Source organism: Muntiacus reevesi, chromosome 6 (assembly GCF_963930625.1).
Source record: "Muntiacus reevesi chromosome 6, mMunRee1.1, whole genome shotgun sequence".
NCBI classification, from domain to species: domain Eukaryota; kingdom Metazoa; phylum Chordata; class Mammalia; order Artiodactyla; family Cervidae; genus Muntiacus; species Muntiacus reevesi.
Window position 1 is genome coordinate 21,862,835 of NC_089254.1, and position 25,497 is coordinate 21,888,331.

Sequence of the window (25,497 nt, forward strand, 5' to 3'; positions counted from 1 at the left end):
GTTTATAACTAACAAATTCTTCAAACACCTTATTTTCATTGTATTCTGATACGGATATTCCATTTCTTGAAACAATGACTTTAAAGGTTCTGTTTTAATAGATACATTTAATTCCAGTCTCAAGGTTCAATTATTAGCAAATCAGTTTTGGTACATGTTCAATTACCGTCTCTGCTCCAGTTTATTTTATTTTCAAACACTAGCATTCCAGATAATGAAAACGGTAGTGTTATCTCCATTATTTCCCTTCCTCTATTAAAATGAAATATTCAAAACTAACAATACAAATTAAAATTCTAAAGTTATCATGCAAGAAAACACTCTGGTAATTTGTTTTTTCCAGTTTTTATACTGGTTCAATTTGCAGAAATTTGTCAGGCTTCTCAAGCAATTTGTCACATATTGAGGCTTCCCAGGTGGCTCAGTGGTAAAGAATCTTCCGGGCAATGCAGAAGACACAGGAGACGTGAGTTCAGTCCCTGAGTCAGGAAGATCACCTGCAGGAGGAAATGGCCATCCACTCTGGATTTTGCCACAAAAATCTACCCGCAGAATTTTTCTGCCCGAAAAATCCCATGGACAGAGGGGCCTGGTGGGCTACAATCCCTGGCGTCACAAAGAGTTGGACACGACTCAGCGACTGAGCATGCAAGCACATCTAATTCCAAACTTCAGGCTCTTTTCAAAAAGCAGTAAAAATAAGACTTTTCTATCAGTCCTGACCAGTATAATATTCTGCAATGATAGAAATGTTCTAACCATTGCCTTGTTTAATACAGTGCTATTAGCCACGCACAGTTGTTTAGAGCGTGAGATGTGGCTGGTATTTGAATAAAGAACTGAGCTGTTTTAATTGCTTGTTAAATTTAGATTTCAATGCTACCTTGAGCTAGTGGCAACCAGAGCAGGCAAGACACTGTGTCCACAGGCAGCATATTGAGAGTTGGCTGAATTCATCTCAGTTCCTTAAATATACTCTAAGTGAGGGAATTAGGCCACCACGTGTGAAAAGTCATGTTACCAGAATTCCTATATTTGTCACATTAAAACGAAATCTCAATGATACTTTTTATTTTGAATGAAATAATTAGCTAATCTGGCTGCGCTGGGTCTTCATTGCCACATGCAGGTTTTTCTCTAGCTGAGGTGAGTGGGGGCTCCTCTCTAGTTACGGTGTACAGGCTTCTCACGTGGCGCTTCTCTTTTGGCTAAGCGTCGGCTCGAGGGCCCACAGGCTTCAGCAGTTGCGGCTCCCAGGCTCTAGAGCCCTGGGTCGGTATTTGGGGCCCATGGATTTAGTCACTCCATGGCATATGGGATCCTCCTGGACCAGGAATCGAACCCAGGGTCCCTGCATTGCCAGGCAGATTCTCATCCACTGTACCACCCAGGGAAGTCCCTAATACTACTCTTTAAATTTTACTATACTCTTTCTGGATGTATGATATTGTAAGGGGGAAAAAAAACACATTGAATTTGATCTTTATTCTGTATTTGCAAACTGAAACACAGAAAAATGACCTGTTTGTGAATAACAGTAATAGCTGGCATTGTTAATGTAAATTACATTTTTGAGTCTCACAGGTCCCAGTAAGACAGACATTATTTCCATTTTGCATTCAAGAAAACAAAGACCAGTTGTGCACCCACAATTTAAAAGGCAACCCGATGCAGGATTATTTCAAGCTTTAAGTGTGCTTTTGTGGTGCTAGAGAGCAAAAACCAAATCAGTGAAATCTGTCTCCTGCCTCTCAATAAATGACCTTTTAAGACTCTGCTTTTCGAGACTCCCGAGAGTAACTACATTGATTATTTCATAAACTTCTGGAAGGGAATTAGAAATCCTAGCCATGGCTGAGAGCCCTTAAATGTTCACTTTCCATTCAGATCTGTCCTTGGGCCATCCACTTAATACATGTTCGTAAGAAGACTGTATACACTGGCTTGCATGTATAAACATGCACACATAAAAATACATATTTACCAAATCTTTACCTGCATTTTCTCATAGGGAAATGGATTATGAATGATTTTTCTTTTTCTTTTCGTTTAACTGTGTTTTTTCATGGGTATACAACTAGCATATCCTTTATAAGCAGGCTGTTGTTATCTAGTCACTAAGTCACGTTTGACTCTTTTGCAACCCCATGGACTGTAGCCTGCCAAGCTCTCTGGGTTTCCCAGGCAAGAATACTAGAGTGGGTTGCCATTTCCTTCTTCAGGGGATCTTCCCAATGCAGGGATCAAAACTGTCTCTTGCATTGGTAGGTGGATTCTTTACTGCTGAGCCACCAAGGAAGTCCCAAACCTAAATAAATATTAAAGACCTTTAGTGTTATCCATGGAAAACTAGGTTCTAGGCACTGGAGATCAAATATTGAACAAAGCAGATGAAAATCCTATTTTCATAGGGCTTCTGTTCTAGCGGATAAAAGCAAATACCCAACATCATGGCATTTTCTAGCTTGCTACTAAATATTTTTAGAACACATCACAAAGTAAATGATACCCATGATTGATTTGAGGCTCTGTAAACTAATAAATACTATATTGCCCTTATAGGGTTTCAGGATCAAAGATTTATTGGAGTAAAATAACGTAAGCATTACTACTACTTATAATACTAATTAGAAGTCTGAATTTGGTACTATAGAGCTATGAAAAATGTAATGGTTGATATATAAATGCTAGTTGGCCAATGGATAAAAATTCTTTTATCTTTATTTCTAAAGCATTTGTTAAGTAGGCACATAAACTGCACAGACTGTAATCATTATTATCAATAAAGTATATCTACACTAATAAATGCACAAATATATTTAAAATGACCTACTGTGTGCCGAGAATCTACCCATCTCATAGTTACATCAGCCGTGTACTGTGTCCCGCTTGTGTTTGGGGGCAACTGCCCTGCCTCTGTTTGCATGGTGGAAACTGAATAGCTTATGAGACACAAAAGACCTATAAAACTACTTTACAGTAAACACACACAAACACACACATACACTGAATATCCTTAAGACAGTCCTGATAAGAGTAATACTTTCTTCTCAGCACAACTGACGAAGTGCGTCTTCTGGCAAGAACATTCAGCAAGGTCATTTGGCGAAGGAACATTTTCCCAAAGTTTAAGTACCTCATTTTCACTATACAATTTTTTGTTCTTAAGCTGATTAACCTCCTTATGAACAAAAAGGATTTGCTTTACCTTTTCTGTCTAAAACAAGCCCTTGTGGTGTGACTCTTTGATTATGCAGACAATATGAAAAGAGTGAAATACCATTATTGATAATGGAGCATCACAGCACAAACCCACTAACCGTGGCCACATCAAACAGGCAATGAGAGGGGACCCAAGATTAAAAGTACCTTAACGTTTGTCAGCAATGGTTTTTATTATTCTCAATCTTTTTTATACTATCAAACTCATCTGCCTTCATGATAGCCTCCACACACCTGATAGTGGTTATTCTCTGCCTTACATCCTTTGTATGGCTCTCCACTTTCTTCTGGATAAAATTCAAAACACAGCATGATGGACAACCCTCTCCACCATGGGATCCTGGCTACCCAACTCATCTGCGCTCTGGTCATGTCATCTGCCCCAGTCTAAATGAGTCAAGGCCCAGCCTACATCTCGCAGGGTGTCCAAAAAGCCTACCTTCCTGCCCACTCCAAAGGCCATCAGGACTCTCACCCTGCCAGAATCACCCCCACAACCCTATCTCCAGACTGAGCCCAATACTTTCAAAGTCATGACTACTATCCACTCTGGCACCATCAAAAATTACCTCCTTCTGACCCTCATCCCAGTTTCAATCAACCATGAGAAACCGAGGACTTTCATTCATCCTCAGTCTCTGCCCACACTCTCTCGTTCATTATTGCCAGAAGCACTCATTACCATCCAACCTGATACAATTTTTTCTTTTTTTTACTTTTTCATTAGTCTGTCTTTCCCCACTAGAATGTAAGTGACTGTGGGAGGGTTAGTTCTATTTTACTCACTGATGTACTCCCAGTAATTTTAACAGTATCTGGCACATTGTAAGTGATCAGTACATATTTTTGAATAAGTAAATATTGACCGTCTTAAATTCGTGCTCTGTACTGTGACGGGACATGATTTTCATATTTAAAGAGAAATGTATAGGCTGCTTTCTATTCCTGGAACTCCCAATCCACTTCCACCCATACCTATCCCTACCTCTAGCTAACCTGGATATGTTTAATTTACAGTTCAAATCTCAGACATTCCTGATAAATAGGGTGCAGTACTTATTTTACTGTTGGATAATTGATCGACTAACTGCCTGTTTTTCTCCCTAACTCTAAAGGATCCTCTGTTTTCTTATGGAATTCCTGACACAAAATGTGTTTTTAAAAATGAATGTATGCATGAATTAATGAATGGTAAAATGAATAATTAAATGGCACAACTGGTCAATTCACTGCATGATCTGATTTAAAGGATGCTAGGAAAATGTTCTCTTTGTACCCTATAAAACAACAAATAAGAAATAACCACCTAGATGTTTCGAAAGAACAGCATGTATATTATCTATGGTGAAACAGATTACCAGCCCAGGTGGGATGCATGAGACAAGTGCTCGGGCCTGGTGCACTGGGAAGACCCAGAGGAATCAGGGGGAGAGGGAGGTGGGAGGGGGGATCGAGATGGGGAATACGTGTAACTCTATGGCTGATTCATATCAATGTATGACAAAACCCACTGAAAAAAAAAATAACTAAATAAAATTTAAAAAAATAAAATAAAATAAAATTAGAAGTAAAAAAGAAAAAGAAAAGAAAAGAAATAACCACCTAAATCTTATACAATATGTGGCTAATAAGCCATAGGTCCCATCACTTCATGGCAAACAGATGGGGAAAGAGTGGAAACAGTGGCAGACTTTATTTTTGGGGGGTTCCAAAATCACTGCAGGTGGTTACTGTAGCCAAAAATTAAAAGACACTTACTCCTTGGAAGAAAAGTTGTGACCAACCTAGAGAGCATATTAAAAAGCAGAGACATTGCTTTGCCAACAAAGGTCTATCTAGTCAAGGCTAAGGTTTTCCCAGTAGTCATGTATGGATGTGAGAGTTGGACTATAAAGAAAGTTGAGCGCCAATGAATTGATGCTTTTGAACTGTGGTGTCGGAGAAGACTCTTGAGAGTCCCTTGGACTGCAAGGAGATCCAACCAGTCCATCCTAAAGGAAATCAGTCCTGAACGTTCACTGGAAGGACTAATGTTGAAGCTGAAACTCCAATACTTTGGCCACCTGATGCGAAGAGCTGACTCATTTGAAAAGACCCTGATGCTGGGAAAGATTGAAGGCAGGAGAAGAAGGGGATGACAGAGGATGAGATGGTTGGATGGCATCACTGACTTAACAGGCATGAGTCTGAGTAAACTCCAGGAGTTGGTGATGGACAGGGAGGCCTGGCGTACTGCAGTCCATAGGGTCACAAAAAGTCGGACACCACTGAGCGATTGAACTGAACTGATGGCTAATAACATTTACTGTTATAAAGTTGATATTTTGGACGCTGGGAGCCCACAGGAATACATGGAATGAGTGTTTGAAGCATCTAATAAACCATACAACCTCCTCTTCTAATTGCTCTTTTCTTAGAGAAAGGAACGTTACAAATGTTACAAGTATCTACTATGAATTGCTATCTTACACAAAAAGAAATAAAATTTAGCTGAAATGGGTTAATTCTAGGAAAGCAGGTGCGACAACAGTCACAAGTGGGAGCTGGAGATGGACAGGGATGCTCCAGCTATCCTGCAAGCAGCAGATGGTGGGACTTTTACAAGGCTGCCCAGGGTGCTTCCCAGCTGCATTCTCTAGGGACCCCATCTCTCCCATCACTGCATCCCTAATATGGAGCACAGCATACCCTTGTGAATTAGAATGAAGCACTCTCTGAGACATGAAGAAACTGGGTATGCTTTGAAATAAGGGCAGAGGAAACATCATGCAGAAAAGTTCAGAGTCCTGAGTAAGCAAAGCACGTGTTAAGTCAAAGCTAACAGTTGGACATGAAAAGGATCTGGGTGCATGGGCAAGGAGACAGAGAATGAGGGCTGGAGGCAGACTATGCAAGCTGCATGTGCGTGCATGCATGTGTGCTCACTCAGTCATGCCCAACTCTTTGCGACCCCATGGACTGTAGCCCAACAGGCTCCTCTGTCCATGGGATTCTCCAGTCAAGCATACTGGAGTGCCTTGCCATGCCCTCCTCCAGCGGATCTTCTCAACCCAGGGATAGAACATGTATCTCTTAGGTCTCCTGCACTGGCACATGGGTTCTTTACCACTAGTGGCATCTGGGAAACCTCCTGCAAGCTTCATGGCATGGGCTTGAAGTGAAGTGAAGTGAAAGACAGTCTGTTGTGTCCGACTATTTGCGACCCCATGGACTATACAATCCATGAAATTCTCCAGGTCAGAACACTGGAGTGGGTAGCCTTTCCCTTCTCCAGGGGATCTTCTGAACCCAGGGATTGAACCCAGGTCTCCTGCATTGCAGGCGGATTCTTTATCAGCTGATCCACAAGGGAAGCCCATGGCATGGACTTGATGCTATGAAACTCAGACTTTGTCACCTTCTTAATTGTCCTGCCCAGGCCCTGGAGGCTCAGCAAGGGCACTTCGGGAGGGGGTGTATCCAGCCTGGGGAAGGGGGAGATGAGGGGGTAGGACGGAGGCAGAAAGATTAGGACTTCCCTGTACGCAGAACTCTCCTGTTCCATCCCCAAAGCAAAGGAACTTTGCTTTAATTGACTTTAAATAACTAGGAGTTACATTTACTTGGAAAATAAAGGTTTAAAAAACATTCCACCAGGTGACAGTGAAAGCCAGACCCCCAAAATAATATTATCACGCTACTGTGTTAGAAAAACCATTTTGCACAGAGAAGGGTAGGGCCTGGCTGGGAGTCATGGGAACTAAAAGTCTATGACACAGTGATGAATCAAATGACGCTGGCAGAACATTTGAGAAGTTACAATGAGTAACAGAGAGCACTTTTCAATTAATTAAATGTGAGGAGAAAAGCAGTGAAGGGCAGGGAGAGTCCAGAATTTTCAGGTAGGGAAATTGATAAATATTCAGGTTCCATTCACCAAGAAAGAAGATAGGTATAGAAGCAGATGTGGGTAGAATATAATTATTTGACTTTCAGATACAATTAGTTTGATTCCTTATGGAACACCACTCAGATGAAGGGTTCCATCTGGAATATTGTAATATATAGTCTCCAAAAGGGTAATAAAGAGTTTTGGGTTGTGTGAGAAATAATTGAGGCATTTTATGTTAGACAACGCCTGCTCTGTGTGTGTGTGTGTGTGTGTGATGTGAATAAAAAATGTCATCTGTTGAGAGTGACGGGAAAGATACAAATAAACTAAAGGAGGTTTGAAAGGTTTAATCTACTGATCTAGGAGACGGGAACAAGAGTAAATACTTTTCAGAATAGTATTTTTTTTTTTTTTAAAGCTGAAGAGGTGTTAAGACCATGTTAATACTGGGTGTTAGCCTGTTGCTCTTTAGTGCCTAAGCTGTATCCATCATCTTTGAGACCCAGTGGACTGTAGGGATCTTCTCCAGGGATCTTCCCCAACCAGGGATCGAACCAGCATCTCTTGCACTGGCAGGCAGATTCTTTACCAGTCAGCAACCAGGGAAGCCTGTGGGTGTTCAGCCACTATGAGTAAAATAGATAGCTAGCAGGGAGCTGTGGAGAAGGCAATGGCAGCCCACTCCAGTGTTCTTGCCTGGAGAATCCCAGGGACGGGGGAGCCTGGGGGGCTGCAGTCCATGGGGTCGCAGAGTCGGACGAGACTGAGCGACTAGCAGCAGCAGCAGCAGGAAGCTGTGGCACAGCGCAGGTAACTCAGCTCTGTGCTCTGTGAGGCCCTGGAGGGAGGGAGGGATGGAGACTGGGAGGGCGGCTCGGAAGAAAGGGATGCATGTGTACTGATGACTGATTCATGCTGTTGTAGAGCAGAAACCAACACAGCCTTGTAAAGCAATTATACGCCAAGCAAAAATCAAAAGAAAAAACATACCTAGTGTTAGGAATTTATAGTGGCAAAAACCTGTGTATTTATGAGATTTCTCCCTGGTTATGCTGTGTTCAAATCGTAAGGACTGAAATACGGGATCATAATAGTGATCCGTGACTGAGAGTTTGTGAGCCTCTTGTAGGAAAAAAAAAAAAAAAGGATTCCAAAAGAGGAAAACGTTTTGTAAAGGTGATAGTTCAAGTGATAGATTCTAGAGAGTGTAAAATGAGTAATGGGTCACCGGACTAGTAGAGATTTGGGATTAAGGATTTGGCATTTACAATGAAGCAGAAGAAGTTATGGGAAAGGTGGAAAGATGGTACATAGGAGACACATTGAAAAACTAAGAGTCCAACATGGGAACAATAGAATGAATCATCATATATTGAAATAGGTGATAAGCACTTAACGGCAACAAAATGTTCCAAAACAATATATCATCTGCTACATGAAATGCCAGATGGATCATTAGGCATTCAACAAACACAACTACCTACACACTCACATTTATACCTACTTATGTTTATCTTAAAATATTTTATTCTATAAAAACTAAATATGTTACTTTTATCAAATACATGATCATTGTTCATTAACAAGAATAATAGTTTTTCCTTTTAAAATGTATGTCTTCTTGTTAAGAAGCCCTTATTATCCAGTCTATATACAATCAAGAATGGCTATCATATTCCTGATGGTAATGTGGTGATGAAACAGATGAACTCAGAGTGATCAGCAAAGCAGATTATAGCACCAGATTATTCAATAATAATTTGTGATTTTTTTTCAAACATGAATGTATCTTATGTAGATAACTTAGATTATTTTAAGTCTCAAGGAATTTTATATATATATGTGTGTATATATATATATATATATATGGTTTCTGAGTCAAGGTTACCCCAGGTCTTGAAAATTTTATTACTATCCAGTGTTCTTTATTTCTCAGAAAAAAAAAAAAAAGACTATCAAAGGTAATCCTGAAAAGTACATAGCATGAGAAAGAGTGCTACCAAGGATACTATATACCTATGTTTTAAGACTGGAGACCATGCTTTGAAAAGGCATCATGGTTTAATTTATTCTTGTGGTATGAGAGCTACATAGCCTACCTTATAATTCCTTTCAAGTAGGTCTTTGCAGAATGTGTGATTATCCCAAATGAAGTACAAGCTGTTAGTCCTTATTTTTTCCCCATTTTGAAACCCCATTTGATCTCTATTCCTTGTAAATTTGGCATCTTACATGTAGTACTTACTATATGCTATCTAAAGAAAAGAGGGTTTGAGACTTGAATTTCTTATGAAAGTACCAAAATAATTCAACTTGTCTCTTTCTTCCAAGTCTGACACAATTAGTCTGAATCTGTTGACTCAGAGAGAGAACATATCAAAAACTGTTCCCGCTTCTTTTTCAAAACCCAAGGACAGTATCATTTGCTCATGTAAATTTAAATAAGGGACAACTTTGCTATGTCTGAATGTGCAAACCATTTATAGAATGAAACAGAGAATACAGAAGTTTTAATCTCTAGATCCAAGTAAGAATCTGTACCATTTAAAAATATTCAGCACAGAACACTGGTAAGCTGAAACCATACATTAGAATAAACTAAATGAATTTCACTCAGAGAGCCAATGAGTGTGGGGAGTCCTCTCAATTCATGAGATATGGAGAATTATTTGAGGAACTAAATATTTGATGGGTAAAGGCTATAAGTATATTAATTGTTTAATATTTTGAAGGGATCAAAATATTGCATATGAAAGGTATCCATCTGTTTTAAAAAGCAGGAAACAACATAATTACCCAAGGAAAAATATGTGACTTCTTGAACAGAAAGGGAAGGAGTACAGTATAAGACTTAACAGTCTGACCTCGTCATCAGATTGCCCAATTTTGGTTTATGATTCAATCACCTATTTCTTAATTACATGTTTTAAACTTTTTATTCATTAGAGTGCTAGCTAGTAAAAATCCCCTCATTTCTTTACCCACACTTTGATATTCTACATTGTGATGCTGGGGCAGGAAGTCTCTCGACCTGTGGCTCCCACAGGGCACATGAATCTCTCTCAGGGGATGTGTAAGATCAGAATGGTACAAGTGTGGATTCTGAACTATCATTTGTTTTTTTCACTCTCATTTTCTTATGAGGGTACAGTGGAGTTTTCAGGGGGTTACATGACATATGATGTCAACACAGAAGCAAATGTGGTTGCTCAGCTGTTGTCTATGTAGCTGGATGTTAGTCATTTGTAACAATGTAATATAATGTTCACCTTCTAATTATTTAGCTTGAAAATAATCATTTTTTCATAAAGATGATATTTTTGTCAACATCTAAGGGGTTTATCCAAGGGAATATTTCATACAAAAATGGGCACAATAAAGGACAAATGATATAGACTTAAAAGAAGCAGAAGATATTAAGAAGAGTTGGCAAGAATATACAGAAGAACTATACAAAAGAGATCTTAATGACCCTGATAACCGAGATGGTGTGATTACTCACCTAGAGCCAGACATCCTGAAATGCAAAGTAAAGTATGCCTTAGGAAGCATCACTAAGCAAGTAGAGGTGATGGAATTCCAGCTGAGCTATTTCAAATCCTAAAATATGATTTAGTGCTGCATACAGTATGACAGATTTGGAAAACTCAGCAGTGGCCACAGGACTAGAAAAGGTCAGTTTTCATTCCAATTCCAAAGAAAGGCAATGCCAAAGAATGTCAAACTACTACACAATTGCACTCATCTCACTTTGCCAGCAAAGTAATGCTCAAAATTCTTCAAGCTAGGCTTCAACAGTACATCAACTGAGAACTTCCAGATGTTCAAGCTAGATTTAGAAAAGGCAGAGGAACCAGAGATCAAATTGCCAGCATCCATTGGACCATAGAAAAAGCGAGAGAATTCCAGAAAAAACATCTACTTCTGCATCATTGAGTATGCTAAAACCTTTGACTGTGTGGATCACAATAAACTGTAGAAAATTCTTGAAGAGATGGAATACCAGATGACCTTACCTGCCTTCTGAGAAACCTGTATGCAGGTTGAGAAGCAACAGCTAGAACCAGACATGGAACAACAGACTGATTCCAAATTGGGGATATCAAGGCTGTATATTGTCACCCTGCTTATTTCACTTATATGCAGAGTACATCATGAAAAATGCCAGGCTGGATGAAGCACAAGCTGGAATCAAGATTGCTGGGAGAAATATCAATAACCTCAGATATGCAGATGACAGTGCCCTTATGGCATAAAGCAAAGAAGAATTAAAGAACCTCTTGATGAAAGTGAAAGATGAGGGTGAAAAATCTAGCTTAAAACTCAACATTAAAAAAACCGAGATCATGGCCTCTGGTCCCATCACTTCATGGCAAATCAATGGGGAAGCAGTGAAAACAGTGAAAGACTATTTTTTTGGCTACAAAATCACTTAGAAGATGACTGTAGCCATGAAATTAAAACACACTTGCTCCTTTGAAGAAAAGTTATGACAAACCTAGACAGCATGTTAAAAGCAGCGACATTACTTTGCCAACAAAGGTCCATCTAGTCAAAGCTATAGTTTTTCCAGTAGTCATGTATGGATGTGAGAGGTGGACCATAAAGAAGGCTGAGCACCAAAGAATTGATGCTTTTGAACTGTGGTATTGGAGAAGACTCTTGAGAGTCCCTTGGACTGCAAGGAGGTCAAACCAGTCAATCCTAAAGGAAATCAATTCTACATATTCATTGGAAGGACTGATGCTGAAACTGAAACTCCAGTACTTTAGCCTCCTGATGCAATGAACTGACTTGCTGAGAATAAACCCTGATGCTGGGAAACATTGAAGGCAGGAAGAGAAGGGTACAATAGATGATGAAATGGTTGGATGGCATCACCGTTGCAATGGACATGAGTTTGAGCAATCTTCAGGAGATGGTGAAAGTCAGGGAAGCCTGGCGTGCTGCAATCCATGGGGTCACAGAGTCTGTGTCATCTTTAATATGATAAATAGAAATAAATATCACACCTATAAACAAAACCATTTGGGGGTCTTCAAGGATTTTTCAGAAGCCTAAAAGAGTCCTAGATCAGAGTTTGAGACATACTGCTGAAGATTAGATTTCTCCACTTACTGATGGAAACTGGCTGGGTTCAGAGAGGGCATGAGCGAGACCAGAGAAGGGAGGAGAGGGAAGGGCTTGGTTCCTGCCATTCTACCTGTACTTCCTCTTAGATCTCTCCAACATCTCACTCTCACAGAACCTGGTTCCAGCAGCAACTGGCCTCTAGTCTGCAGCTTACAGCCCGCCATTCAGTCCTGCAGAGCCATGGTGATGCTGAAAGAGGTCTGACTTCCAGGGCTGTGGGCTCCTCCCTGAGTCCCTGAGCTACCAGAGGCTGTCAGGAAGGCCCCTCTGCACAGGAGTCTGATGGTCACCAGCTGCCAGGCAAAATCCCCCGCCTCCAAACTCTGCCTTCCGGCTCTAAGAGGTCCTCCTTCCTAGCTTCTGGGTTTTGATGACTCCAAGCTGGGGGAGGCATAAGCTTCCCATGGTTGTACCTCCGCATGCCTCAGTGTTCATCTTTGCTTTTCAAACTCTCCAACACTGTTTTACCAGTTTCCTGTTTCACATTCCCTAAAGCAACATAGTGAGATTTCTGTTTTCCCGACTGTGTGGAGAGGGACACAATTAGTGACAGGTAGTAACGCATTAAAACCTACACCTAATAAGGGAACTAACCATCTCTACAGTGACAAAATTGAAGTAAGTATCTAAGAGAAAAATTAATACTTTGAGCTTACAAATCTACACATGTGAAAGAATACTGGTAATTTGAACAAGTGATAATAAATACTATGTTTTCTAGATAACTGCCTTGTGACTACTGATATATGATACATGGCATATGATATATGATATTATATATATTCCAGTCATTTAAAACTGCACTTTCTTAAATTTTATGGAAGTATCTCTTCAAACTATTACCTAAACATAGACTTCTAAGACATTGTAATGACAAGTGATGAATAATGATAAAGTATACTATGTTTTCTAGACATAACTGCCTTGTGACTACTGATATATGATACATGGCATATGATATATGATATTATATATATTCCAGTCATTTAAAACTGCACTTTCTTAAATTTTATGGAAGTATCTCTTCAAATTATTACCTAAACATAGACTTCTAAGACATTGTGATGACAAGTGATGAATAATGATAAAGTATATTTTCTCTAATGTTTAGTTGCACAGTCTTAGTATGAAAAGATAAATCCTGCAACAAAGGTAATTTCTAAGCAAAATGATCTCATCTTATAGAAAACTTATACTGACATTTCCCTTTGAGGTTTTTGCATTATATACATTTTTAGTAAATACTTAGACTTACCACTTGAGAGGAGAGCAGGCTTACTTTTTACCATTGGACTAGAATGAGGAAATTTGTTGCTAAATGACATGAAAAGGTGTGTTGTGAAATCATCAGGAAGCTCAGCTTCCAGGAATGTCTTCATAAACAGCTTGAAACCTTCAAAATCTATTGTCTGAAAAAAAAAATTTAATATATATTTTAAGACTCAGCCAGTGTTAGGATTGTTTGCAATGTTCAAGAGCATGAGAAGGAGAAATGATCTCAAACATTCTTACATCCAAGTCTACAAAAGGAAGGCAACTCTCTGAGAAATAAACCAGGCAGGCCTACACTGACAGCGGTGATTAGATTTAGATGTCTTACCTGCAGCAATGGAGTAAGAAAAACAGGAGCTTTCCAGTCAGGCATCCCTATTTCCACAGTGTCTGTGTGGTCTTAAAAACTTTACTCTTTGAAAGTTAATTTCCTCCTCTGTAAATTGGGGAGAATATTCACAGTTCCACAGAGTTATGATGATTAAATCAGACAACTATGTGAAGGTGCTGACGTAGAATCAAGAACACAGCACCAATACAGAAAGTTACCCCTCTTGTTTCCTTTCTTTGTCCCTGATAATAAATACTGTGTTCAACCACTGGAGAAAGTGGAGAAAAAGAAAGTTTTACCTTAACCCCAAGACCAATGGATATAAAATCCTATAGTGAAATTCTAAATCTTCCTAGGCAATTGTCAAAGAAATCTACTGCAAGATCTTTGCCCACTCTTACTCAGCGCAGAGCTATAAAAGAGCTGACCTTTGCATGCAAAGAACCATTGCTACACTGAGGATCTCCACGCCCACTTGGGGAAATGGTGATGGGAGCTACCTTCTAGTCTCAAGTTCATGGGAGAATTTCACAGGAGCTACTGAGAGAGCTTGCTTTCTCCAAGCAGATGAGAACAGTGGGCCGAGATCTGACTCCTGCCTGGGAAACTGAGAACAAGGGTGCAGGTACTTTAGGGCCAAGACAGGACAATGGTGTTGCATTGGGCTTGGCCAATTCTCCGTGTCACTGCAGGGACACTACAGATGTAGACTTCATGGAAGACAAGGCCCCTGGAATTGTGTTGGATACTATCTACTAGGCCATTTGAAGCGACTAGGAGACCTACAGAGAAGAAACTGAAATGCAGCCACATCTGCCCAGATCAAAGGACTGCAAGTGCTATAGGCTCATAGGAAGTCCTTGAAAGATACATTTTTTTTTTCCTTACCAATTAGTTCAATATAATGGAGATGAAAGTAAATAAAAGGCAAAAACAAAACTTGGCAGATTAATGCTCCCAATTTTTTTCAAACTCCTGGCAGATGAGAACAAACTTAATTCCATAAACTGCAAATTTCAGATACAAAAAGCTTATTTTGTCTTACATAAAAATATTGGGATACGGTGGCAGAGAATGACCAATTTTATCACTGTACTATTTTGAATAGACCTAAAATAGAATAAGACGTATAAGGATATCAATATGAGAAAGTAAATTTTTGCAGATTAGATCATATAACATTTAACTATATATACTATGCATGCTTCTGTACCTAATATTATCTCAAGCCAATATAAAAAAACATTACGTTTATTAATGGTTCTAAGATCCCACCTGCAACTTAATCTGACATTTTTAATTGTCTTGTTTTGCTTATTCATTCTCAGTAGGGTACTTCAAATATTTATACATATATATGTGTGTGTATGTGTGTATATATGTATATATACGGCGGTGGTGGTTTAGTTGCTAAGTCGTGTCTGACTCACGCAATCCCATGGACTATAGCCTGCCAGCCTTCTTGGCTCATGCGATTCTCCAGGCAACAACACTGGAGTGGGGTGCCATTTCCTCATCCAATATATATACACACAGTTGGTTATATATTAGTGGTGGTAAAAAGACTTCATTTCTTTCCATGTTCAATGAATCATCTCCACCACAGAATATTACAAATTCTACTAGTAATTCGGTTCAGTCTCTCAGTTGTGTCCAACTCTTTGTGACCCATGGACTGCAGTCTACAAGCAGACTGAACCACAAAACTAAAATCCATGAATAACATGAATATATAAAGAATAGCATCAATCAGCTGAAACACTTTCAGAAAGTATTTGCTACAACGAATAAAGAAGGGAATCAGGAGTTAATTCAAAAAGTTATAGGAAATTTGTGTGATAAACATATTCACAAGTATCATGATTAAAATCAAAGTTACTTATAGTATCTCTTCTCTCTGTACTCTATGGTAGTCAGCATTATGTTTGGAAACATAACATGATAGAAGCATGGTCTTGAAGTCAGACTCCTTGGATCAACTCTTGACCCAACAGTATCCAGCTGGGTGACAGTGGGCAATTTATTAATCTCTCTGTGACTCATGTTCCTCATCTATAAAAACAATCTCTTAGTTTGTTAGGAAAAATTCCCAACAATATTGGAAGAATGAACCTTAAACCACATTAACATAAATGTTTCCATTTGCATTTAATAGATCATTACATGGGTCCCCTTTTTTTGTTGTTGGGCACTTTTGTTTGTTTATTTGCTTATCCTTTGTTTTTGCTTTTGAGAAATCTGGTAATTAAATGTGAACAAAGGGCTATAATGACTGAATTTTTTCCTCTGGGTCTTCCTTTACAGTAAGATTATATTTAAAAACAGAATTCTTTCCAGTCAAGGGTTTAACATAGGAAAAAAACAACAGCAAACCAACAAAAACAACAACAAGGACTTCAGAATAAAACAGTTTTGTTTCATATTCTAATACCTCCACTCACCGCCTGAGTAGTTTGGGGCAAGACATGTACCGGCTCTTTTAAGGAAAAATCTGCCTCATCCCAAGTATGTTTATGCCCTTCATAGAGCCCTACATAACCCACATAGAACATCCTTGAAATCAATGCCTGTGATTTAATGAAGAAAACCAGGAAAATAGCCAGTCCAAAAGAAAAAAAAAGTGAACTTAATGTATGACATCTCTCTTGATAAGGAATACATTTCTCTTTGATACCTTCTTTTTCAGACCTCAGGAAAACCTTTTGAACTAGCTCCAGTGTTGTAGCTCTCCCTTGCTCAGCAAGCAAAAAAAAGAATAGCTTAGTTGTATTATCTGTCACCTCTATACCTTAATTTCCTCAGTGCTGCCTAAACATAATAATAAATTGATGTAAAGCATTTAATGTACCCTTGGGCCCAAAGGATATAAAAGAAATAAAATAGCTTAAAAATGGAAAGGGAATAAATAAAAAGAAGTACTGATTTGAGGTTAGATTTTTATAACCTTAATTTGCCCTAGTCTATTGATTCAGAAAATTAGAAAATTCATTGCATTTTTCCAAACTGAACCCATAGTTTTTGTGTCTTAGATATTGTGCTGTAATTGTTCTGAGTCAGGCAACATTGGCAAATGATTGCCTTCAGAAAGTAAGCCTTTAAAAAGAGATTAACTTACTTTAAAATAACTAAAAGCCTTTCATAGACATAAGAATAGAATAAAAATTTCCTTAGTTCTTAAATGATTTCCACAAGATGACGTCATCCTATTTATGACTGAAGTTTAGTGATGACGTCAACTACTTCCTCCAGCTTCTTTATAGTGTTGGTAAGAGCAAACTTCCTTTCTCTTACATTTCCTGTCATTACACACAGCTTACAATGTTGTAAAACCCAAACTTCTTCAAAGCCAAAAGGCAGCTGCTTCAGGGTTTCATGTTCATTGAGGAATTAATCTTCAATGCCTTTCCTGGTTAAGTCATTTACTTCTCATTAGCAATCTTCTCTAAAATTTTGTGTTTTCCAGAATATTAACACTTCCATAAATTGATACTATCCTCAATCTGTACATTTTTCTTATTTCACAATTTAGTAGAATATTTCCAAATTTACATCTCTTATTTTCTACTGCCGTCATGCAGCAGCGCTAGCATTGGTTTCTGAAGATCGTGACCTTTAAATAGAATAAACTCATTTATATGCAAAGCAACAGAAACACTAATGCAAAACGTAGGATCAAACAACTAAATGAGTTCTCAAAAATCAAATTGGCTAGAAGTTCAGAGACACACAATCCAAATTATATTTAAGATTTTGAAACCTGTTTTTCCATTTTTTTTTTTTTTTTTTCTTGAAGGAGCAGCCACAGACTATTTAGGGAGATAGAATCTCTAAAGAATACAAACTCGGGAAGCTGCTCAGAGCTTGCTGCCAAGTTGGCACAAATTCAAAACACATTTCTATGTGCCTTTCATTATTCTATCTGACCATCTGGATTCTTGATGTTTAAATTCCTGCTAATAATAAAGAAATAACTCTAGTATTCATCCAAGTAGATTCAAAGTGAATGAAAATAAATGTCGTCACTCTATCATTAATTTATTTTGGCAGTTTCAGGATAAAGATTTTCTCATATTCAGCAAATGTACATTATGCATATATCCACTTTGTACTGGGCTCTGTTCTAGGTGATGGGGTAAAGATGTTACTGATACATGCAAAATCCTTCCATCAGGGGGCTTATCTTCTAATAAAGGGAATAAGAAAAATAATAAAGAGGTTAAATGTACAGCGTCTGAAGGTATTAAGTAGTGTGTACCTATGTGCTAAGTCATGTCTAACTCTTTGTGACCCTATGGACTGTAGCTCACCATGCTTCTCTGTCCATGAGATTCTCCAGGTAAGAATATTGGAGTGGGTTGCCACTGCCCTCTCTCCAGGGGATCTTCCTCATCCAGGGATCGAACCCACGTCTCCCGCTTTTCCTGCATTGCAGGTGGATTCTTCACCACTAGCACTGCCACTAGGGAGCCCAATTAAATGTTGTATAAGAAATAGAGAAGGAAGAAATTTATATATTGGGGATGGGGCTTGTAGTTTTAAATCTGATGATTAGGAAATGAGAATCTGTTCTTTGAATAAAGACTGAAATGAGATGAGGGAGCGAGCTTCACACATTTGGAGAAAGAACATCCCAGAGAGATAAAAACAGGTGGTGCAAATGTCCTGAGGCATTAAGATGTTCTTGTTTTAGACGATTTTCTATAAGAGGTAGTGAAGATGTTTCAAAAGAACAGCATGTATATTATCTATGGTGAAACAGATCACTAGCCCAGGTGAGATGCATGAGACGAGTGCTCGGGCCTGGTGCACTGGGAGGACCCTGAGGAGTCGGGTGGGGGGGGAGGTGGGAGGGGGGATCGGGATGGGGAATACGTGTAACTCTATGGCTGATTCGTGTCAATGTATGACAAAACCCACTGAAATGTTGTGAAGTAATTGGCCTCCAACTAATAAAATAAAATTAAAAAAAAAAAAAAAGAGGTAGTGAAGAAAAGCAAGCGACTAGAGCAGGACTGAGGAAGGACTAGAATTATAGAGAGGACGTAAAAGACAAGATCTTTGGTGGTGTGTATATGGGGGCAGACGCTGTAAAAAATATTTTAGACCATCAATACAGTGCTATGGTGGGACTTTCCTTGTGGTCCAGTGGTTAGGACTCCATACTCCCAGTGAGAGGGCCCATGTTCAAACCCTGGTCAGGGGATTAAGATTACACAAGCCACAACTAAGCTTGGCACAGGCAAATAAATAAGTAAATAAAAATAAATAAATATTAAAAATAAACCATTATGGCTTAAAGTAGAGTAAGAGGAACAGTTATTGGAGGATTGCATCAGGAAATCATGTGATCTAACATATTTTAACAGGATCATATCCTCATAATAGGGCTTCCCTGGTGGCTCAAATGGTAAAGAATCCATCTGCAATGCAGGAGACCTAGGTTCCATCCCTGGTTCTGGAAGATCCCCTGGAGAAGGGAATGGCTACTCACTCCAGTATTCTTGCCTGGAGAATTCCATGGACAGAGGAACTTGGGGGGTTACAGTCCATGGGGTCACAAAGAGTTGGACATGACTGAGCAACTAACACTTTCTTAATCACAATAGTAAGACTAATAATAATAGGATCATTTTACATAAAAGGATCTTATAACTTTTATATCAGACACAAAGTTCAATTTTCACAATTGCTAATGAACTTGCATACACAGCTGATTAATAGGTGATCTTTAAAAGACAAAAATTAATCACTGAAGTATCAAAGACTAAGTAGCTAAAACCATTAACAAAGAAATTACTTCAACTCATTCATCATTAAGTGTTGACTAAGTGCCTACTGTGTGTACAACAGTGCTGGCTACCGAGCAAAAGAACTCAAATGAGGTAGGCAGCAATTTAAGTAAGCAATTTAAGCAATTTAAGAAAGCCTTTCACCATTTCGATATCAATTTTCCTAGTTTGTATCATTATGTGCAAATTTATATCTAATTTACATCATTAATTAATTATGTTAAATCAAATACTGATGTAAAGGTTACTGAACCAAAACTTATACATTAATATGTAGTATGGCTAACTTTCTGAGATTCCAAATACATAATTTTGATATTAAAATACTTTCAGAAAAGAAAGTCTACATTGTAAATATCTCATTGCTTATGCGTATCTTGTACTGAAATTGATTCTGTAATAGACTGTACATTACCCTTTAGATTTCAGAGCACTCCTTGATAGTCTCCTACACGGCCATGGAGAAACTTTCATTAATAAGAAAGAGTGAAAGTGTGAATTTCACATTGGATTGAAACTTAATTTTGGCAAATGAAATCATCTTCACTACCTCAGAAGTACATAATTTATTAACTGTACCAGTCTTTAGCTAAAACTAACATCTACTAACTCTCACAGAGAGAAATAGACATGTGTTTTCCAGTAAGAGATGGCCAATGGCAAGAATAACAAACAATGATACTCCGAGTTATTTTAGTAATTATGAAATGCACATTATCGATTAGAAAAATTTTAAGCGGGTTACTTTTACTGTGATTTTCAGTATATCTTGTGATCAAGAGTCTGTATCCCACTAAATTTTGTACTTCAGCTGAAATCTACTCTGAAAAAATTTTTACTGGAGTAGAGTTGATTTACAAAGTTGTGTTAGTTTCAGGTGTATAGCAAAGTGAATCAGTTATCCATATACATATACACACTCTTTTTAGATTCTTTTCCCATATAGACCATTGCAGAGTATTGAGTAGAGTTCCCTATGCTATACAGTAGGTTCTCATTAGTTATCTCTTTTATACATAGTATATATATATATAAATATACATCAATCCCAACCTTCCAATTTATCCCTCCTCTTCTAACCTCATTAACCATGAATTTGTTTTCTACATCTGTGACTCTATTTCTGTTTTGTGGAGAAGTTCATTTGTACCATTTTTTAAAAATAGATTCCACCTTCATCTCGTAGGACGCTGTCCTGCCTATGTTTCGTGTTGTCACTAGAACTGGTGTGAGTTATTACTGAACAACACACCAAATGCTCTAAAAGTTATTTCTCCTCAAAAAATAAAACAGAATAAAGATTTTGTGAATAACTATGTATCTATAATTCTCATTAATAATGTCAGTTTTTAAGGACTGCATACTTGCATCTTCATGGAGGGAGATGGGAGGAAGGTTCAAGAGGGAAGAGACATATGTACACCTATAGCTGATTCATGTTGATGTCTGACAGAAAATAAAATTCTGTAAAGCAATTATCCTTCAATGAAAAAAATAAATTAATTTTAAAAAATCCCCCAATGAGTCTCTTAATGCAGGTATGTGTATAGGCAGAAATTACAAGTATCTCTTCTTCCCTGCTAGCCTATAAGATCCAACACAACTCTGAACCACACAGTGCTTAACATAATTCTTTTACATTGCAGGTTATCATGATATATTTGAAGTATGAACACTGGGATAGCAAAAAAATAGAAATAAGCACAATTTCACTCAATACCTTTTTGTATGACATCTAGCAAGAAAGAAAACTGGTTCAAGTAGTATGGTAAGAATTTGTGAAATAGAATAAATACAAAAAGGTTTTGACCAGGAATAGATTGTTTTAATAAATCTCAAATGAGATTATTTTAAAGTATGATAGCACATGGCTATATATGTAATATTGTAACAAATTAAAATAAAACAAAATCAACAAAAGTATTGATAACAATATAACAAAAAATTTGAAATGATGTCAAATACATATTATCCTAAAAAATCTCTTCTTTCTAATCTATCAAGGCCCAAATATGTCTGGGTTATTATAGGGAGAAACATCAAGATGAAAAAGTGTAGAAGACTAGTCAGGAAGCGCTCAGCTAGCATGTGAGAGGGAGGGAATGAGAGTCTACAGGAGCATCAGGGAATTCACTGATTATTTTCAGGATTTAAGAATCCCTTAGTAGTGTAGAGTCACTCGCTCAGTCGTGTCCGACCCTGCGATCCTCTAGACTGTGGCCCGCCAAGTTCCTCTGTTCATGGGATTCTCCAGGCAAGATTTCTGGAGTGGATTGCCATTCCCTTCTCCAGAGGATCTTCCCAACCCAGGGATTGAACTGGGGTCTCCTGCAGTGCAGGCAGATTCTTTACCATCTGAGCTACAGGGAAGATTCCCAGGTGAAGTATTTTGCCAGCAATCTGTAAAATATATTTAATCGCTTGATACTTCTTGGTAGCAAAGATCATCTTGACCATTTCCGTTTCTTCCACACGTCCAGATGCAATGAAGGTAAAAGTGAAAGTCTTAGTCAGTATTGTTCGATTCTCTGCAGCCCTATAGGCTGCAGCCCACCAAGCTCCTCTGTCCATGGGATTCTCCAGGCAAGAATACTGGAAAGTGTTGCCACTTTCTACTCCAGGGAATTTTCCCAACCCAGGGATTGAACTCATGTCTTCTGCACTGCAGGCCAGTTCTTTATTGTCTGAGCCACTAGGGAACAATATCTGATACATAATATGCATGCATTATTTGGGATGCAACCAATAATTTTTGTTCCAAGTGCTTTTCTCACTTTCTATTTGTTTATCCTCACTGGTAGATGTTTTTATGCCAAACTACTTCTTAAAGCCTTCAACCTCTCCGTTCGATCTTTATAGTCAGTAATATGCTCTATTATCCATAAATGGAAAAATAAAATTCGAATTTCCGTAAAGTGTTTGATGTATATAATGGAAACTATCTAAATGCTATTGTGTTCTAGGAACTGCACTAAGTATGTTATGTGTATGCTGTAATTCGATCATCGCAATAACTCCATAAGCAAATGCCACTATCACTCCTATTTTATAGACAGGAAGGCTGTAAAATGATTTTTCTGAGGCTCAGAAACATCAAGTAAAATGCCCAAAGCCAAAAGTTCCTATTTATTGCCAAGGACCTAAATATTTATGATTTCAAAGGCTTTCATGTTATAGTTAAGTATAATTCTATGGGCAGATTTTAAGTTTACAATATCCATATCAAGTACAACTGGTTTGTCACCATCAACTCTGTTGACTAGTCTATCAATAAGATAGTCATTAGACTAAAAAAGGAAAACTATAAAAATAAACAGTGATGGTATAATAATCTCAGTTCCACAATCCTGAAAACTCTGAATTGACTATAATTCTTCTTGATATTCTAAATGTAACCTATTACTTTTGACCACATATCTGGACTATATACTAAATCTGCCTTCAGGTTCTATTATAATCCTTCTTGCCATCCCAGTTTTCATCATTTGATTGAACTTCTTCAGTAATTTATACCTGGTCTCCTCTTGAATGCAAGTCTGTTGTTCCCATTGGCTTTAGACATATTTTCCCAAATGGAAAATTTAACTTATTGATCTTCAGTTCAGTTCAGTCACTCAGTCGCGTCTGACTCTTTGCAACCCCATGAGCTACAGCATGCCAGACCTCCCTGTCCAACACCAACTCCTGGAGTTCACCCAAACTCATGTCAATTGAGTCGGTGATGCCATCCAACCATCTCATCTTCTGTTGTCCCCTTCTCCTCCTGCCCTCAATCTTTCCCAGCATCAGGGTCTTTCCAAATGAATGAGCTCTTTGCATCAGGTGGCCAAAGTACTGGAGTTTCAGCTTCAACATCAGCCCTTCCAATGAACACCCAGGACTGATCTCCTTTGGGATGGACTGGTTGGATCTCCTTGCAGTCCAAGGGGCTCTCAAGAGTCTTCTCCAACGTCACAGTTCAAAAGCATCAATTCTTCGGCAGTCAGCTTTCTTTATAGTCCAACTCCCACATTCATACATGACTACTGAAAAAACCATAGCCTTGGCAAGATGGACCTTTGTTGGCAAAGTAATGTCTCTGCTTTTTAACATGCTGTCTAGGTTTGTCATAACTTTCCTTCCAAGGAGTAAGCGTCTTTTAATTTCATGGCTGCAATCACCATCTGCAGTGGTTTTGGAGCCTGAAAAATAAAGTCTGCCACTGTTTCCCCATCTATTTGTCATGAAGTGATGGGACCGGATACCATGATCTTAGTTTACTGAGTGTTGAGCTTTAAGCCAACATTTTCACTCTCCTCTTTCACTTTCATCAAGAGGTTCTTTAGTTCCTCTTCACTTTCTGCAGTAAGGGTGATATCATCTGCATTTCTCAGATTATTGATATTTCTCCCAGCAATCTTGATTCCAGCTTGTGCTTCTCCCAGCCCAGCGTTTCTCATGATGTACTCTGCATATAAGTTAAATAAGCAGGGTGACAATATACAGCCTTGACGTACTCCTTTCCCGATTTGGAATTAGTCTGTTGTTCCCTGTTCAGTTGTAACTGTTGCTTCCTGACCTGCATATAGGTTTCTCAAGAGGCAGGTCAGGTGATCTGGTATTCCCATCTCTCTCAGAATTTTCCACAGTTTATTGTGATCCACATAGTCAAAGGTTTTGGCATAGTCAATAAAGCAGAAATAGATGTTTTTCTGGAACTCTCTTGCTTTTTCCATGCTCCAGCAGATGTTGGAAATTTGATCTCTGGTTCCTCTGCCTTTTCTAAAACCAGCTTGAACATCTGGAAGTTCACGGTTCACGTATTGCTGAAGCCTGGTTTGGAGAATTTTGAGCATTACTTTACTAGCGTGTGAGATGAGTGCAATTGTGCAGTAGTCTGAGCATTCTTTGGCATTGCCTTTCTTTCAGATTGGAATGAAAACAGACCTTTTCCAGTCCTGTGGTCACTGCTGTGTTTTCCAAATTTGCCAACATATTGTATGCAGCACTTTCACAGCATTATCTTTCAGGATTTGAAATAGCTCAACTGGAATTCCATCACCTCCACTAGATTTGTTCGTAGTGATGCTTTCTAAGGCCCACCTGACTTCACATTCCAGGACATCTGGCTCTAGGTGAGTGATCACACCATTGTTATTATCTGGGTCATGAAGATCTTTTTTGTACAGTTCTTCTGTGTATTCTTGCCACCTCTTCCTAATATCTTTTGCTTCTGTTAGGTCCATACCATTTCTGTCCTTTATTGAGCCCATCTTTGCATAAAATGTTCCCTTGGTATCTCTAATTTCCTGAAGAGATCTCTAGTCCTTCCCATTCTATTTTTTTCCTCTATTTCTTTGCATTGATCGCTGAGGAAGGCTTTCTTATCTCTCCTTGCTATTCTTTGGAACTGCATTCAAATAGGAATATCTTTCCTTTTCTCCTTTGCTTTACACTTCTCTTCTTTTCACAGCTATTTGTAAGGCCTCCTCAGGCAGTCATTTTGCCTTTTTGCATTTCTTCTTCTTGGGGATGGTCTTGATCCCTGTCTCCTGTACAATGTCACGAACCTCTGTCCATAGTTCATCAGGCACTCTGTCTATCAGATCTAGTCCCTTAAATCTATTTCTCACTTCCACTGTATTGTCATAAGGGATTTGATTTAGGTCATACCTGAATGGTCTAGTGGTTTTCCCCACTTTCTTCAATTGAAGTCTGAATTTGGCAATAAGGAGTTCATGATCTGAGCCACAGTCAATTTCCGGTCTTGTTTTTGGTGATGGTATAGAGCTTCTCCATCTTTGGCTGCAAAGAATATAATCAGTCTGATTTCAGTGTTGGCCACCTGGTGATGTATATGTGTACAGTCTTCTCTTGTGTTGTTGGAAGAGGGTGTTTGC

General features: G+C 38.5%; 1 protein-coding gene across 2 annotated transcripts in view; it reads right to left on the reverse strand.

Moving 5' to 3' along the window:
• DGKB (diacylglycerol kinase beta) overlaps positions 1-25,497 on the reverse strand; it is an 804,553-nt gene that overhangs the window by 607,387 nt on the left and 171,669 nt on the right. For both annotated transcript variants that reach the window (XM_065939288.1, XM_065939287.1), the window contains exon 4: positions 13,482-13,635. In XM_065939288.1, the coding sequence (XP_065795360.1) occupies positions 13,482-13,635 (154 nt within the window). The remainder of the gene's footprint in view (positions 1-13,481; positions 13,636-25,497) is intronic.